General features: G+C 33.9%; 1 protein-coding gene across 1 annotated transcript in view; it reads right to left on the minus strand.

The window, feature by feature from the left end:
• LOC140155500 (glutamate receptor ionotropic, kainate 2-like) overlaps positions 1-12,595 on the minus strand; it is a 216,589-nt gene extending 203,994 nt beyond the window's left edge. The window contains exon 1 of the mRNA XM_072178363.1: positions 11,838-12,595. Coding sequence (XP_072034464.1) covers positions 11,838-11,943 — 106 coding nt within the window. The 5' untranslated portion in view covers positions 11,944-12,595. The remainder of the gene's footprint in view (positions 1-11,837) is intronic.
• Positions 12,596-16,765: the final 4,170 nt, after the last annotated feature.

The raw sequence follows: 16,765 nt of genomic DNA on the forward strand, positions 1-16,765 counted from the left end.
GTTACAGTCAAAAATGAGGAAAACCAATATTTGATCAATAAATCAATAACTGCTTGCCTTGAGTGGCTGAATTTTCAGTGCAGTAGTTGTAGTCCTTGCCCCTATAATATATATATCTTACTTGTCACAATGAGCTATAATTTTGAGAAAAATGCAAAAATAGGCACAAAATTGGCCAGGGGTGTAGTACCCCCTTGGGAAGACATGGTTCGCTATCATTTATCATCCACCATGATAAAAAAAAAGGGGAATGTGATTGTGGAAACAAATATTCTAAAAAGATCAGTTTCTCTGCTTGCATAACATCACTCAAAAATTATAATAATCTTCAACTCGGACAGAGTTTAACCACAACCGTATCATGAATAACGAAAAATGCAAATTAGTCGACCAAATTGATTTGCCCGGTCAATGTCTCCCCCAAGGTATAATTCAATTCTTCATCGTGTATTTTTAATCCACAGGCACGTGATAATTTGTTCAAATATGAAGTACACGCTGGTTGAATACGTCATCATACTTGCTGATGACACGTTTTTGTCTAAATTTCAATAATTTTGATCATTGCTTTTCATTTCTACACTTTTGTTAAATATTTTTATCCATAAGCTTGTCATCGAATGGGTGTAAACTGTAATGGAGCCCTCCGAATCATTAACTGGGACTCACAGGTCGTTCATTTGCGATGAGCAATTGACCTTGAGAAAAAGTACGACCGCCTTCATTGTCAAATATGCAGTCGCCCAACGCTGGCGATTGAAGTATCAATTCATCCATATCGGTTTAACCATTGAAATCTGCAGGACTCAAGAGTGAAGCCTGTGGTTGGTATCTGAAGATATTACCTGAGTCCAAACATTGCCTTTATGGACTTCCATCCTCCTCTTGACACTCATGCGCTCGTATCAGGCAATTGAAGTATCAATTCACCCCATACGGTTAACCAATGAATTATACAGGACACAGTAGTGAAGCATGTGGTTCATCTTTGAAGATATTTCCTTACATATTATGTTCTCTGACGAGTGAAATATTGTTATGTGTGACCAACTTGCCGAAAATAGGGAAGATGCGAAGATTCACTGTTGGAAGAATTATTAAGGTTCTTGCAGTCAAACAGTTTGTTATATCAAGTATAAAAACGTTGAACACAATTATTCACACCTTTTTGCTCATTTGGTATTTTATCTTATTACATAATGTAATCTTACATATTCATGAGCTATTAGTGATTGGTCAATCACGTACGACACAACAAAAATAGATTCAGCTACCACCAGCTGATCTACGAAAACTAGACTATTAGCCGGTTAATATTTGTATACTATTTCCCTACAGCCTCAATTCCGCCGTCACAGTTTGGCGCCAGAATTAAATTGCACGTTAGACCCCTATTGAACTTAATATTTTCACTGCGAAATCTTTTAATTAAACTTTTTATTTCGGCTTAATCATGTTCATTGGACATACTGCAGTTACTGTCCGTTTTCCTATACACAATACACAGTGCTCTCACCATTGACGCATGACCTCTACAAATAGTGTATGTTAGCGGTATAGGCAATTGCCTAGTTACCGTCACTGTGTGAAAAATAACCGGCCAATATTTAAAGTTTTCTCTGAAATTCTAGAAAATATAGTTTTGTAACATGTCCTAAATTTTTAGCTAATTTAGGTGTTTGGAAATATTCGCACTTTTGTGTTTTAGTGTATGTTTTAGGTAATAGGACATTTGCCTAGTTAACGTCACTGTGTGAAAAATAACCGGCCAATATTTAAAGTATTCTCTGAAATTCTAGAAAATATAGTTTTGTAACATGTCCTAAATTGTGACCGTACAGCACGAATGAGCCGTAAATGTCCTCAATTGTATTCTGAGTTACAGTGTAAAATGGGCATGAAGGTCATATTCATAGGTATTTCAATTTGGTGCTACGTGTATCTCATTAAATGAGGTACACGTAGCACCAAATTGAGGTACCTATGAATACGACCTTCATGCCCATTTTACACTGTAACTCAGAATACAATTGAGGACATTTACGGCTCATTCGTGCTGTACGGTCACAATTTTTAGCTAATTTAAGTGTTTGGAGAGGGTCGCACTTTTGTGTTTTACAAGGATATGTAAACGACAGATAAAAATATGAAGAAATTATTTCCAAACCGTGTAAGTCTGCAACCATTATGCTTCTCATTTTCAAGAATGCTGGTTAACAATAAGCAGACAGTATTGTTACCTTGCGTTTGCTTTATAATCGTTCACCCAACTGAAACTATAATACCAGCTCATTGCTTATTGCACTGGTAAAACAGAAACATGTGTAGTGTGGATTTAACCAGAGAAGATCTGATTTAAGAGAAAGAATAAACTAAATTAAACTGCATGGAAATTTAAGATAATATGATTGGCACCATTCATAAATATGTAAGAGTGTAATACAGGAAATACTATGTCGGGAAATAGGTCAAACTACTCGGTACTGGCTACGGGCCTATAACCCCTCACCGTCCGGGTTCGGGTTGATGGGCCCTTTAGCCTATTGCTCCCTAACCATAGAGTATGTATCGTATCTGAAATGTACATAATTATATTTACATATTTATGTAATATGCATATTTGCTGCGGGATTTCTTCCGTACTCGCTAGTAGCTTTAATAGAGTTGTTCAACTCTTCGTGACTGATGGTACTACTACTAAGACATGATTAGTACGACACTAGGGAAAACAAGTTTTTGTCTTCATTTGACACCGCGTTTCCCTAGAGAAACATGTAAACATAGAAAGAAAGACCATGAATACTAAAAACTGGAAATCCACAGATTTATTTATCACACGACTGGAATAGTAAATACATGCAATCCGTACAGATTAGATTGCGCGCGATTTCTATAAAAGATTATGCAACCTCGCGCTCCTAAAATACCAAATTGAATACCACAGCGATGAAGTATTTCTTTGTCCATTTTAGGATTACATGGATTCTCAAGGGAAATGCAATATGTTTGATTTTTTTCATCAGCATATTCATGAAAATCTTCATCTTACCATCGTCTGCTGCACAAAGCTGTAAATGTTATCAACATAGATAGAGTAGGGGTGAAATACAACACAGAAAGTAATCTTTGAGTCATGTTGGTTATACATTCCACGACTCGTTGAAGTGTTATGCTGAAAAGACCCTCCAAGAGCAAAAACATAAAAGAATAACAATTCTATAAAACGATATCGAAAAATATGATTCAGGGAAATAAGATGTCAAGAAATAATATGTGCTGAAAAAAACACGTTTGATACTCCTCTAGAGGAACAGTTTGCTACACTCGAATTCGCCCATGAAAGAAAATGTTAACAATTTAAAACTTTTTTTTAACTCCGCGTTGCTTAAAATACTTATATGCTTCCTTCCCCAACACAAGTTTAAAAGCTTCAAATTTGACTACTGTTTAAAGGATTAAGGAATATTTGTTTAAGCCATGAACTCAAAAACTGATTATAAGCTTTAAACCACAACTAGTTTAACCCTTACAGAAGTACGAGTTAAAATGAGACAGGCAAATCATCACATCAGACTGTTTCCTTTTATGGGTAACAGGAATGGCCGCAGAGGGCGTGATGAGTTGGTCAAAATTATTCTTTAGTACGTAGGTCCATCATCCTTGTTTAGAGTGTCATGTCCTTTTCTGCTGATCCAAATGGCTTCTTTGAGGCACCTAGTGCTCTTATTAGCTATACGATCAATGACCTTAGAGCAATCTTTGACTTACTCGTCACTTTTTATAAGGAATTGTTCAATACATATAATGTGCAGAATGTCCAAAAAGTTCATTTACCATATTAAAATACTACATCTCTTGCACAAAGTATCTTATGTGCAATATGAATGGATTTTTACAAACAGAAATTTTGTAAAATTGTTTTGATACCTAACTTGACCATATGTGATGCGATCAAGCAAAATCAGTCGGAACTCGGCAATAATAAATTTTCAGTTTCTTACAGGATAGTAAAAAACATTTACAAAGCTGGATTTTGCAGAAAACCCCATTGAAATTGAACAACCAGTTCCAAAGATATGAGCAATTAAAGAGTTTCCAAAACAAAAAGAAACAAAAGGAAATATTTCCTTTATTCGGCTATATCTCAAAATCAATATTTGCGAGTTCTGACTGATTTTGCTTGATCGCATCACATATAAAGTCTCCACTATATTGAGAGCAGGTCTCCTTTTTACTCCTTGAAAAAGAAAAGTTTTGTCTTTTCGAAACGTCGGGGTTTTAACTCTGTTTATATATTTTGTGTTACTCCCCCATTGGATGTTGTATCATATTTTCCCTGTTTTTAATCATATAAAGTAGGTCAACATCACCAGCAAACGTTCTTGACTTGGATATCTAGAAGTTGATATCATTGGTTTTAAAAGGGCATTATTGTCTGCAAATTTAGGTGGTTTTTAAAATGGACGTGTTACCGTTTTCTAACGAGGAAGCACATTATGTCAAGCTTGGTATCAAAATAATATTTCAAGTTTGTTCCTTTTAAATATATATTTCAATTATCCTTGATATGATGAAAGATCATGCAATGGTTCCAAATATTATGGTATTTTTGGGACACCCTGTGCATAAAGGTCAAATACGTCATCGAATTTGTATTTGACAGATTTTCCTCAATTTCAATTATTTTAAACACGGGTTTACATTTCAATTTTGTTCAACATTTTATCCATTAAACATGTAATAGAATGAGCCCTCCGAATTATTTGCCCGGATTCACAGGTGTTCGTTTGCGATGACCAGTTGAAGCCCTGAGCGCAAGAAGACCGTAAGTCCACTTGGCCCCTCAACATGTATACACTAAAGTTACGTATAGCTTTTAGGGTTTTATAATTTTTAATACATGTTCCAGGGTGAAAACATCATAAAAGGTTGAGAAAGATTTGTTTTTGGCCCCTGAAAATTGACATTACCAAACTATACGCAACTTGAGTGTATACATGTTGATGGGCCAAGTGGACGCTCAGGTCTTCAGTTTACCTTGAACATATGAAATTGAATCGTTGTTACTCGAAAGGTAATTCATCCATATCGTTTAAAAATGAAAACCACAAGACTCTGCAGTGAAGCCTGTGTTTATATTCTGAAGATATTCTTCTAGATATGTTTTCTGATTAATTATTGGGTGTGACCCAAACTATGCCCTTAACTCTGCAATATTGGTGAGCATTCCTTAATTCATCATAACTTAAGGGGGTACTACACCCCTCGATAAATTTATTTAATTTTATTTATATAAAAGTCTATTTTTGCATTTTTCTCAAAAACTAAAAACACACTGGTAACAAAAGTTATGTATATTATAGGGGCAAGAAATCCAGTTACTACACTGGCATTTCAGTGTCCCACGATAAGCGGTTTGTTATTTATGATAAGAAATAAGGTACCGCTAGGATGTACCTCATTTCCTGTCATATATACTGAACCACTTGTCTTGAATCACTGAAATTTCAGTGTAGTAATTAGATTCCTGGCCCCAATAATATACATAACTTTTGTTACCAGTGTGTTATTATTTTTGAGAAAAATGCAAAAATAGTCACAATTTACCACAGGGTGTAGTACCCCTTAATAGAAAGAAAGAAAAGAAAGAAAGAAAGAAAGAAAGAAAGAAAGAAAGAAAGAAAGAAAGAAAGAAAGAAAGAAAGAAAGAAAGAAAGAAAGAAAGAAAGAAAGAAAGAAAGAAAGAAAGAAAGAAAGAAAGAAAGAAAGAAAGAAAGAAAGAAAGAAAGAAAGTGTTCAGTGCTCATGCATTACCCACAAATTATAATAATCCTCAATTCTGACAGTTCTCTTACCAGAACCATATCCTGAATTTTAACGAAAAATGCAAATTAGTCGGCGAAATCGATTTACCCGGTCAATGCCTCCCTCAAGGCATGATGCAATTTTCCATCGTGTATTTTAATCCACAAGCACGTGGTAATTTGTTGAAATATAAAGTACATACTGTATGAATATGTCATCGTACTTGCTTTTGACACGTTTTCTAGAAATTCAAATATTTTTAACAGTTTTTTATTTCCATTTTGTTAAACGTTGTACGATATCTATTAAACTTGTCATAGAATGGGAATAAACAGCAATGGAGCACACATAAGTATGATATAACCCGAATTCGCCGGTATTCCTTGGCGTTTGATGTATCCGTTCATTCCCATTCCGTTCAACCATTGAATTGCGCTGGTCACAGTAATGAAGCGTGTGGGTCATCTTGAAGATATTCCCTTCCCTTTTGGTAAGGCAGGGTAACGGCCAATTTTATCAAAATGGGGACACAGTTGACAAAGCCACCAAATTGGATATGTGTGCTTCCTAATATCTCGTAGTGAGATCAATTTTTGACTAGAATGTCATTAAGATACACATAAATAAAAGGTCTTAGATTGTGTTATAACTGACACCGGTGTATTCCGGATTCAAGAAAAGTATAGTTATGTACTTTTTTCGAGTTACAGGCGAAAAAGTCAAATGTCAAGTTTTGGTCTCTACAAGGGTCAAAATTAGAAACATGCTCCGATTTTGATATAAATGGTCTCAAATTGCTCCACTTTACATTGTGATTCATGATACAATTTTATCACAATCTGAGCACTATTGAAATTTGTCCCTATTTATAGATTGACACCTGTTTTAAATGGGTTCCAAAGGTCCATATGTTTGGAGCGTATCTGAAATTAATCATAGCCATCAAAATAATCGACATTCCCAGTCTTGTGATTTTGTCAAATCTATTCCCCTAATTTGGTTACTATGCCTGACGAAATATTTTGCAATAACGTTCTAAAAACGTATGCATGATTTGTATATAACCCGACACTTTTAAGTGTTATTAAAGCGTTTTTAATAAACGTTTTGGCAGGCTCTGCGGTTCTGCTGGTGCCTACCCATAACATTTGTGAGGATAGTACAAAACCTTCTTACGATGGGATGGTGAGTCAGTGCGTTTAAACAGGGATCCTGGTTTAAATAAATACTATGATTATAATGATTGTTGCAAAATTATCGTGGCAACTACATGTAATTTTATATTCAAATGACAAAATAGACCATTGATATTGGTGATAGCATCACACGTGAACTAGCACAATAAAGAGTACAGGCTTTGATACTTTCATTGGTGCAAAGGTGTATCATGCAATAATTGTGACCTGCCACCACGAAAAGTCGGTTGGTAGTTGTTAGTTTCGAAACGCCCGGGCTACTGCGTTGGTATTCTTTTTTTCACAGGCACATGTTCAAGCCAGAAGTATGACTGTATTTCTTTCGTGAATGGGGGCACAATAGCCCATTCACGAAGGACATTACTGGCCTGTACAGGTGTGCGGCAAACAAAGAACATCAACTCAGTCAGCCAGTATGTCTCGAAAGTACCAACTTGTGACTTCGTTGTAGCAGGTCACACATTGTACCCACGCATGGATTGGTTATGGACTTTAATGGCCTTGGATGCCGGTTATTCTAGGGGATAGGAAAATATATGGTAACAATTAAATGTCGGATACGCTCCAACCAAAACCTTATTTACCTGGCAATTTAGACTGGTTCATGAATGCATCCTCTAACTAAGACGTGACAAGAATTAGTGACACCCATCACGTGTCGAATGTCCGTTCGTCATGTGGGCTCAAACGTTAGTACAGATTTATGATTAAAATACAAGCTCTATCACACCCTCAGGACATATTTGCTTACCCGACCAGCTATCCCTATACATCATGATCATATGAAATTATGTAATTTAATTATCTTTATATAATTCTGCAAGATAAATACCATCCGGGTCCAGAAAATTAGTCTGAAGATTAAATAACGAAACATTCAGGCTAAATTTTGAAATAAAGCACCGTGGCGCAATAAGTTGACCGTTTTACCTTTTGATTTCTTTGAAAATACGTCAGAAAAAATATGAGATGGTTTGATCTATGCATGCCATTAACCCGGTCAGAAGCCGTCAGTGTAATCTGTCAAACTGTCATTCGAATAGCCGCGTGGTATCTCATGCTCATTTTCAGGTCATTTTGAGAAGTCTTAATTTCTTAATAACTTGGGTCATTTGGACAGGTAATCTGGTACGCTACGCTGGCAATCTGTTTACCGGCAACATTATCAACACATTTGGGGAAATAATTGTCAGTTTTTTAGATTTCTAGTTACAATGATGGTCATTCGCGCGACATATAAACATGAAAAGCCCCCGGGTGCTCTTTTTTGTTTGCTAGCAAAACTATTATGACTATATAATTGGTATACTGTCATTCGAATAGCCGCGTGGTATCTCATGCTCATTTTGAAAAGTCTTTTAAGACTTTTAAAATGTCTTAATAGCTTGGGTCATTTTGGACAGGTAATCTGGTACGCTAAGCTGGCAATCTGTTTACCGGCAATATAATCAATACATTTGGAGAAATAATGAGCATTTTTTTAGATTTCTCGTTACTTTTGAGCTATAAATCTTATTCTGTGCAGATTTGTACCATTGAAATAAAACACAAAAATAGGGCAGTTTAATGGTTTTCAAGTAGGCAGGTGATTTAGGGTTTTCTACAGGTGTGTAATAATCGAGCGATAATGATTACAAGTATGCATAGCTATTTCATTCTAATTTCACACAAAACTATTTTCCTATATGTAAGTTTTAATCAGTATAGTTCTGAGAGATATTTAAAATACTGACGTGAGGTCTCGACGTGTTTTTGTAGATATAAGTCAGAGCATAGCACACATGATTGAACATTGCCAAATTATTCTGACATCCTGTGCATACCATCAGCAGTACATTTCCAGGCAACTATGTGTATTTTATTGACAAACTAAAAAATGAGATGTGACATTGATGGTCATTAGAACGACATACATGTATAAACATGAAAAGCCCCCGGGAGAGCTATTTTTTGTTTGCAAGCAAAACTATGACTGTCATTCGAATAGAGGCGTGGTATCTCATGCTTATTTTCAGGTCATTTTGAAAAGTCTTAATTTCTTAATAACTTGGGTCAGTTGGACAGGTAATCTGGTACGCTACGCTGGCAATCTGTTTACCGGCAACATTATCAACACATTTGGGAAAATAATTGTCAGTTTTTTAGATTTCTACTTACTTTTGAGCTATAAATCTTATTCTGTGCAGATTTGTACCATTGAAACAAACCACTAAAATAGGGCAGTTTAATGGTTTTCAAGTAGGCAGGTGATTTAGAGTTTTCTACAGGTGTGTAATAATCGAGCGATAATGATTACAAGTATGCATAGCTATTTCATTCTAATTTCACACAAAACTCTTTTCCTATATGTAAGTTTTAATCAGTATAATTCTGAGAGATATTTAAAATACTGACGTGAGGTATCGACGTGTTTTTGTAGATATAAGTCAGAGCATAACACACATGATTGAACATTGCCAAATTATTCTGACATCCTGTACATACCATCAGCAGTACATTTCCAGGCAACTATGTGTATTTTATTGACAAACTAAAAAATGAGATGTGACAATGATGGTCATTAGCGCGACATATAAACATGAAAAGCCCCCGGGAGAGCTCTTTTTTGTTTGCAAGCAAAACTATATGACTATATAAGTGCTATACTTCAGTGCGTAGGGATATTCCAAATTGAAGTGTTTTGATCACTCGGTGACAGGCTCTTACTTAACTATCTCGAAACAGATGTTTGAAAACATCGGAAATCTAAATTGCTAGAATTTGTTGTTACATTCGCTTTGAAATAAGGAAACTGTGATATATTATTTACAATTTGCATGATGTGCATTAGCAAAGTTTTTGAATATATTTTGCATCTCCACAATACTTTTGGATTTACAATATATTTTTAGAATCTATCGCATCGCTGAAATTTACCATGTGCGACACGATATACAATGTCCATGCTTTACATGAAATTTAATCTTCCTGATTTGTAATCTGTAGTCATATTATAATTACCCATAATGCCCTTTTGAGTATACGATATACTCTTTAAGGGGGTACTAGACCCCTGTGGTAAATTTGTGACTATTTTTTCATTTTTCTCAAAAAATAATAACAAACTAGTAACAAAGATATATTATTGGGGCAAGGAATCCAATTACTACACTGAAATTTCAGTGACTTAAGACAAGCGGTTCAGTATATTTGATAGAAAATGAGGTACATTCTAGCGGTACCTCTTTTCTTATCATAAATAACAAACTGCTTGTCTTGGGTCACTGAAATTCCAGTGTAGTAATTGATTCTTGCCCCAATAATATATCTTTGGTTACTAGTTTGTTATTATTTTTGAGAAAAATGAAAAATAGTCACAAATTTACTACAGGGTGTAGTAATTTCTTAAAGAGTATATCGTATACTAAAAGGGCATTATGGGTAATTATAATATGACTACAGATTATAATATACATAACTTTTGATACACTGTGTTATTATTTTTTGAGAATAATGCAAAAATAGACACACATTTATCGAGGGTGTAGTACCCCTTAAAGGGTGAAAATTACTTTTTAAGAGTAACAATAGAAGTGAATATTCGAATGAAAATTCACTCTAAATGGAGAGGACATTCACTCTTATTTGGTGTGAAAAAATATCAAAGTAAATTACACTCTTAAAGAGTGACATTTTCACTCTGAACTATTAAGAGTGATTTTCAATGATGTACATTTGGAGAGTATAATTATTATAACTTGCATTTTAATTATACGGATAAGTATATACTTTCAATACATTTTTTAAAGCCGAAACAATATAATTATTAAGTATAATAAGTACATCCGCATATTATTATGTTAAGGTCACCATGGACACATGTATAGTTTATATTTAACCAATAATTAAACAAAACAAAATCAATTTTAATCATTATTTTACAAAGTAATCAATATTATTATATATAATATATCACATCATATACCAGCCTTTAACACTTACTAATGCAAATTATACTGATCATATTCCAAAGTACACGTGAAAAACAAATTAAAACGCCGAGTGTACAAAACCAGTGTATACAATTTTGGTTGAGAGATTTGACGATAATTTTGTTATGCCCAGCCTGCGTTTTGTATCATTTGAAATCGTTCAAATTTAATGAAACCTTCCGCTAATATGACATATGTCTGCCGATACTTTATTAACTGATGTCAAATGATAAAATGACTGGTTCTTTTTTCCCAATATGATATAAACAAATCAGAGTCTGTTGTTACAGCCGTCACTTGTTACCGGCTTATTTAGATTATTTGTTTTGTCAAATTTAACTGTGGATTTGCGGTCGTAATGACAAGCAATTCGATTTAAGGTTATCTGTTGAGCTAAGCTCTACCCTTTAATGTAATAAGTCACATGTGTTTTTTTCTGTCCCTCTTTCTGACAAAATTGCCACAATATATCCATTAGTATCATCGATACAAAAGCGCTTTTCCATATGTGCTAATAACGCCAACGATTTCAAAATAAGTTTTAACATGTTTAAGGGAAAGCATAGTTTGACTCTTTGTTTTCTACATTAGTAATATGAATTTAGTTTAAAAGAATCAAAAACAGTCGACACGCAAACAGTTTATAATAATTTAAGTGTTTCATCACGATTAAAATTTCCTTGTTTTATGAAAAACATTTTAAAGAAATTAAATTTATTTGATCATTTTCTACCACGATTTGAAACTAAATTCTAACGTCAAAACTTTTGTATTTGAATTTAGTCACTGTGTTTCCTACAATAACTTATAAACCATTCTTTTCCAAATCTAAAACATTAGAATATAGCTTTTAATTAATACTTACCAATGACAATTAATTCCGGCGCACTCCTCTCTCTTATTGTCCAAGCCAGTTGCAAATATTCTGCTACGAATAGTATAAAACACGTAAACCACTTGGCAAAATACATTTTTCCAAGATTCGAAAACAATCGTAAGATTTGGCGCTCAAAAATTTGGCGCTCAAAAAAATCTGTAAAAATACTCAAAAAATTCTCCGACCAAAGTTGTAACTTAATATATGACGCGTTAAGTTGATTCTGTGGTATTCAGCCTCATCCAACCCGCGGCAACAGAAAGAGACAGACTGGAAGAATTTCCACAAAGATACCGACTTCCTACGAATCCTAAATGACTTGATATCTCGATTCATTCAAGCAGCTACTAACGATGAGAAATAAAGTCATATTATTAGGGAGAGACGAAGCCGCCGGCTAGTCCTTGTAGCTGACGGAATTCAAGATTGTTTGGTTGAAATTATGATGAAAAAAGGGTTATCATTTCAGTCTGAAATTGTAAGTTTCATTTTATTAACAGCGTTCTTAGATGTAGCCTGCATGACATAGAGTAAAGAGATGGTCATGTTTCGACGAAGTACAACATAAAAATCAATTAATATTCTGCTACAAATTTCCTTTTGTTCTTACTTGTCCGGGTACAAATTGCAATCATATAGCCGTGTATAGGATCATCGGTGGTATAAGTACAATTCTACGGTATATCACGTCGGTTTGAAACGCTGCAGAAACGGAACACGTTGCAATTCACGTTATAATTACTGCTTCAACTTCACTGAGTACAAAGCAGAGCGGATGAATACACGAGGGGAGGAGAACTCCACTTCACAACACCAGGTGCAGTCAATACGCCTGCGCAATGTTATAAACAGGTGTTTGATTGGATATCAGCTGTGCAGCACAATCTTATTGGTTACCACTGGAGATATGCAAATTGGTTTACTTGTGGAAGTTTTTTTTGCCTCTATGAGAACGTATTGAGGCGAATGATCATTAATGACAGTATTCCCCGGTACGTATGCCTTATGTTCATCCTATGATGAATTTCTATGCCTTGGGCTCTGCGTTAGAATCACCTTGTTAGTCCAGCCTATTCCTCCGTTTGTCCCCGCGGTCTTTAGATGTTGGAATTAGTGTCTTCGTCGTAAACCACAAATTCTGCTTAAATGACTCTAATGAAATACAACTGGTTGTTACGAATGGCACCTTAACAGTTTAAGATATTGGCGTATTGGTGTGGGTTATTTAAACTAATCCATTGGGGATTGGTTCAATCCCGGGGTTCTAATTACTGCGGACACTCACACGTAATGATGCAAACCACCTTACGTAATATTTTACATTTTTTATCTGCTTACAAAATGAATCTCTGGTTAAGTTGTTTGCTAGACAAAAACAACAGTCAATTTTATAGGTCAATGCCAAAATGGTTGTCGCTCATTGTCGCTTACGATTGCAGTATCAACTCACATTTGAGAAAAGCGTCCACATTTAAATGAAAGCTACAACCAAACAAATCAGGTAGACAGTCGTGCATGTTAAATTCCTTTCCGTTATTTTATTTATAGTTACACGCTCTTCCGTAAACCAAGATCAAAACGTAGGGACTTGAGGTAACCACAGCAAAATCGTATGTACTATCCTTTGGGGCATTGTTATACACGTTTGTTTTCTTATATCAAATCCGCTGGAGCAATACAATTCAAAATTTTGAAACATATTGTTTTAATAGTACGCCTCAATCTAAGATAGAGAACATGAAAAATCGGAACACGCCTATTTAAGTCCATTTCATAATAAATATAAAAATTTTTTTTTTGATTTCATTATCAATTTTATGGTGAATTTCATTGCAACATAACATTCATTAAAGGCCCATTCAGTGATTTGCACATCCTGACGATCGTAAAAATCATCAAAATTTAGATTTTGGTACCTTTGTCATTGTCATAGATGTGCTAACATAGTCTGCGAGTGGTTCAGCCGAAAGCCGTATATTTAAGACGAAATAAGACATTTTACACGAATCTGTAATTTAGATACTGACAGTATCTAAATTAGCTACATGTATTTGAATTGGCTTCAATTTCGTCAGTACTGCTGTTTTCTTCGTTTTTTGCCAAATTTGTCATTTCAAAAATGCCAAATGACAATTTGAATGAATTATCCTTCACTTTTAAGCAATTTATAAACAATTTTAATTTTTTTACACTTGCGCTGGGATCACTGAATGGGTCTTTAATTTGAGCTGATCGTATCACCTTTTCGAAGTGCATGTGTGATTAAAAAGTAAATCATAGTAACCAACGGTCCGTAAGTTGATGATAATGATCGCAATCAACGAGATACTACACTGTAAAAAAAATCTTGTAAATTTTACAGTAAAAGTGTGTGCAGCCAATCTGCCAACAAAACCCTGTAAAATTTACAGTATCCTGTAAAAATGAACACACTCAAAATGCTGTAAAATAGGTATATTTGGCGAGTTATTTTAGAGCTTCAGAATGTGTTTAGGATAAAAAATGCTGACTGACTTCAAAAGTCCACCCTTCCCATAGAACAGTTTTTTTACATCGCCTAACTGTAAAATTTACAGTTTCCTGTCAAGAAAATACAGTTGAAACCTGTAAAATTCATCTTTTTTACAGGATACTGTAAATTTTACAGGTTTTGGTTGGCAGATTGGCTGCACACACTTTTACTGTAAAATGTAGTCACGTGATATTTAGTACTTAATCGTATAAGTGACCATTCTTACAATGTAGTGATGATATTGATATTGCTTAAACGTTGAATTATAACTCCAATTTTAATTTCAGCTTTGATAGGCCTAGATAATTTAAACTAAAAAATACAGTATTTGCCTGTTTTTATCAATAAAAATGATAATAGATATGTTGTTAAAAATCTAGACTGGAATAACAAGACATTATGAAAACTATAAAAGGACAAGCCCAGCAAACACAAAATGTTTTCGACATCATTTGCAAAAGGTTGTAAAAGGTTGTCAGAAAACGTTAAAATGTCGGGTTATATAAAGGTACATAAAGGGTATAAAACATTTTCATAACATTCAAAGACATTCTTTGATAACCTACTGCAATTATTTTAACATAATGTTATTCAAGTGTTGACAAAATATTTGGCAAAATATGTTTGCAAAAAAAAAATAGTTTACAATAACATTTTTGAAAACATTTTAAAAATATTGTTGTAGTGTGTTTTCATACAAAACGTCTTAAAACGTTTTCATGACCTTTATATAACCCGACATGTAATGTTATTAGAACGTTTTTACCTAAACCAAAGCCCAAAATACAACTTGTTTAAAACGTTTTTAAAACATTTGTGTGTTTGCTGTGCCAATATATCCAGTGTTATTTTAGTATGTTGAGTTTCGGAGTTCCAGCATTACGACTTACGAATTACGATTGTTCGACAATTCACTCGGTCGACAAAATCCAACGGAAAATCCTTTATTTAATGTAATTGACAAATAAAAAAGGTGACCTATGAATAGGATTATCTGGTCTCAAAATGCAGGTTAAATCCATTTCTTTACTTTTTTGCAATCGTAAACAAATCCTGTCTTTGTTTTAGATCAAAAGTGCTATTATGATTAGTCGAACGAGAATATTGTTGAACAACGGAAGATTGCACTACTTCCATGTCAAATTTGCTAACTTGCTAAACACGTCAATTAGATTAAGATGTAATTTGTCAAATTCGGACAAACCATTTTTGGTTGGTATGCTTACACACATAAGGCATGCAGACAATAATGTGCGGCTCGTTGCACCAAAGGGCATCTTTTTCATTTGGGTAATTTAAAAGTAACACATGATTTTAAATTATTTGAAAGAAGATTAATTATATTACTTAAATTGCACCCATCTTTTTCATCTTTTGTTTCTGACATAAAAAAGATGCACACCTTACATCAATGTTTGTAATAGTTGTTGTAAACATTGTAAGATCAGAATCACATACAAATCAAAATAACGCATGGTGAAAATAAAAAGAAACCACATTGACTACGAATATATAGAGCTTGATTTGCTTGAAAACATTTGCAATTTTCTTCCATTATTTTGTGATTATGCAAGGAGGTTATATAAACATGGAGATATTTCACACCAACATCTAACTACTCCAAATTATAATTCGCTATCTAACTTCAATTTCGTTCCAAATTGAAGCTACTATTGCAAAAAAAAAAAGAGGTTTCTATCATCGGTACATCCTACATTCCTACTTTTGCAATTTTGTCTGAATTTAAATTAAATTTAACATTAAATCCCCCATGAAACAATGTGATACCATCAAAATAGTCAGTGTGATTTCTATCACGTTATCTTGTTATTTTGGCTGAAAATGGACAATTGAATAAAGAATTAAAATTAAAAAAAAAACAATTTGATGGAATTCGTACATTATAGCTTTAAACACAGACCTCTGGTTTGGTACAATTATAATAATGGGTTAATGAATAACAATAGTACTCCGCCCTTGTACTTTATAGTAGACATCAAGAGTACAGATAGTAATTTATATAATATGGAATGGGTTTGAGGGTGATACAAGTCTTGCACGAGCTAAAAAAATATTGTACGAGTACCAGACGAGAAATTTACGTCGGGTTATACAAAGGGTATATAAAGGGTTTTCAAAATGCTTTCATAATACTCAAAAACATTGTTTGATAACTTCCTACAAATATTCTAACATAATGTTTTTTAAGTGTTGACAAAATATTTGGCAAAAAATGTTTGCAAAAAAAAATTTGACAATAACATTTTCAAAACAGTTTTAAAAATATAGCTGTAGTGTGTTTGTAAACAAAACATTTATTTTAAAATGTTTTCATAACATTTATATAACCCGATGCTATCAAAACGTTTTTACCAACACCCAAACCCAATATAACCTGTTTAAA

Source organism: Amphiura filiformis, chromosome 6 (genome assembly GCF_039555335.1).
Source record: "Amphiura filiformis chromosome 6, Afil_fr2py, whole genome shotgun sequence".
Classification (NCBI taxonomy): domain Eukaryota; kingdom Metazoa; phylum Echinodermata; class Ophiuroidea; order Amphilepidida; family Amphiuridae; genus Amphiura; species Amphiura filiformis.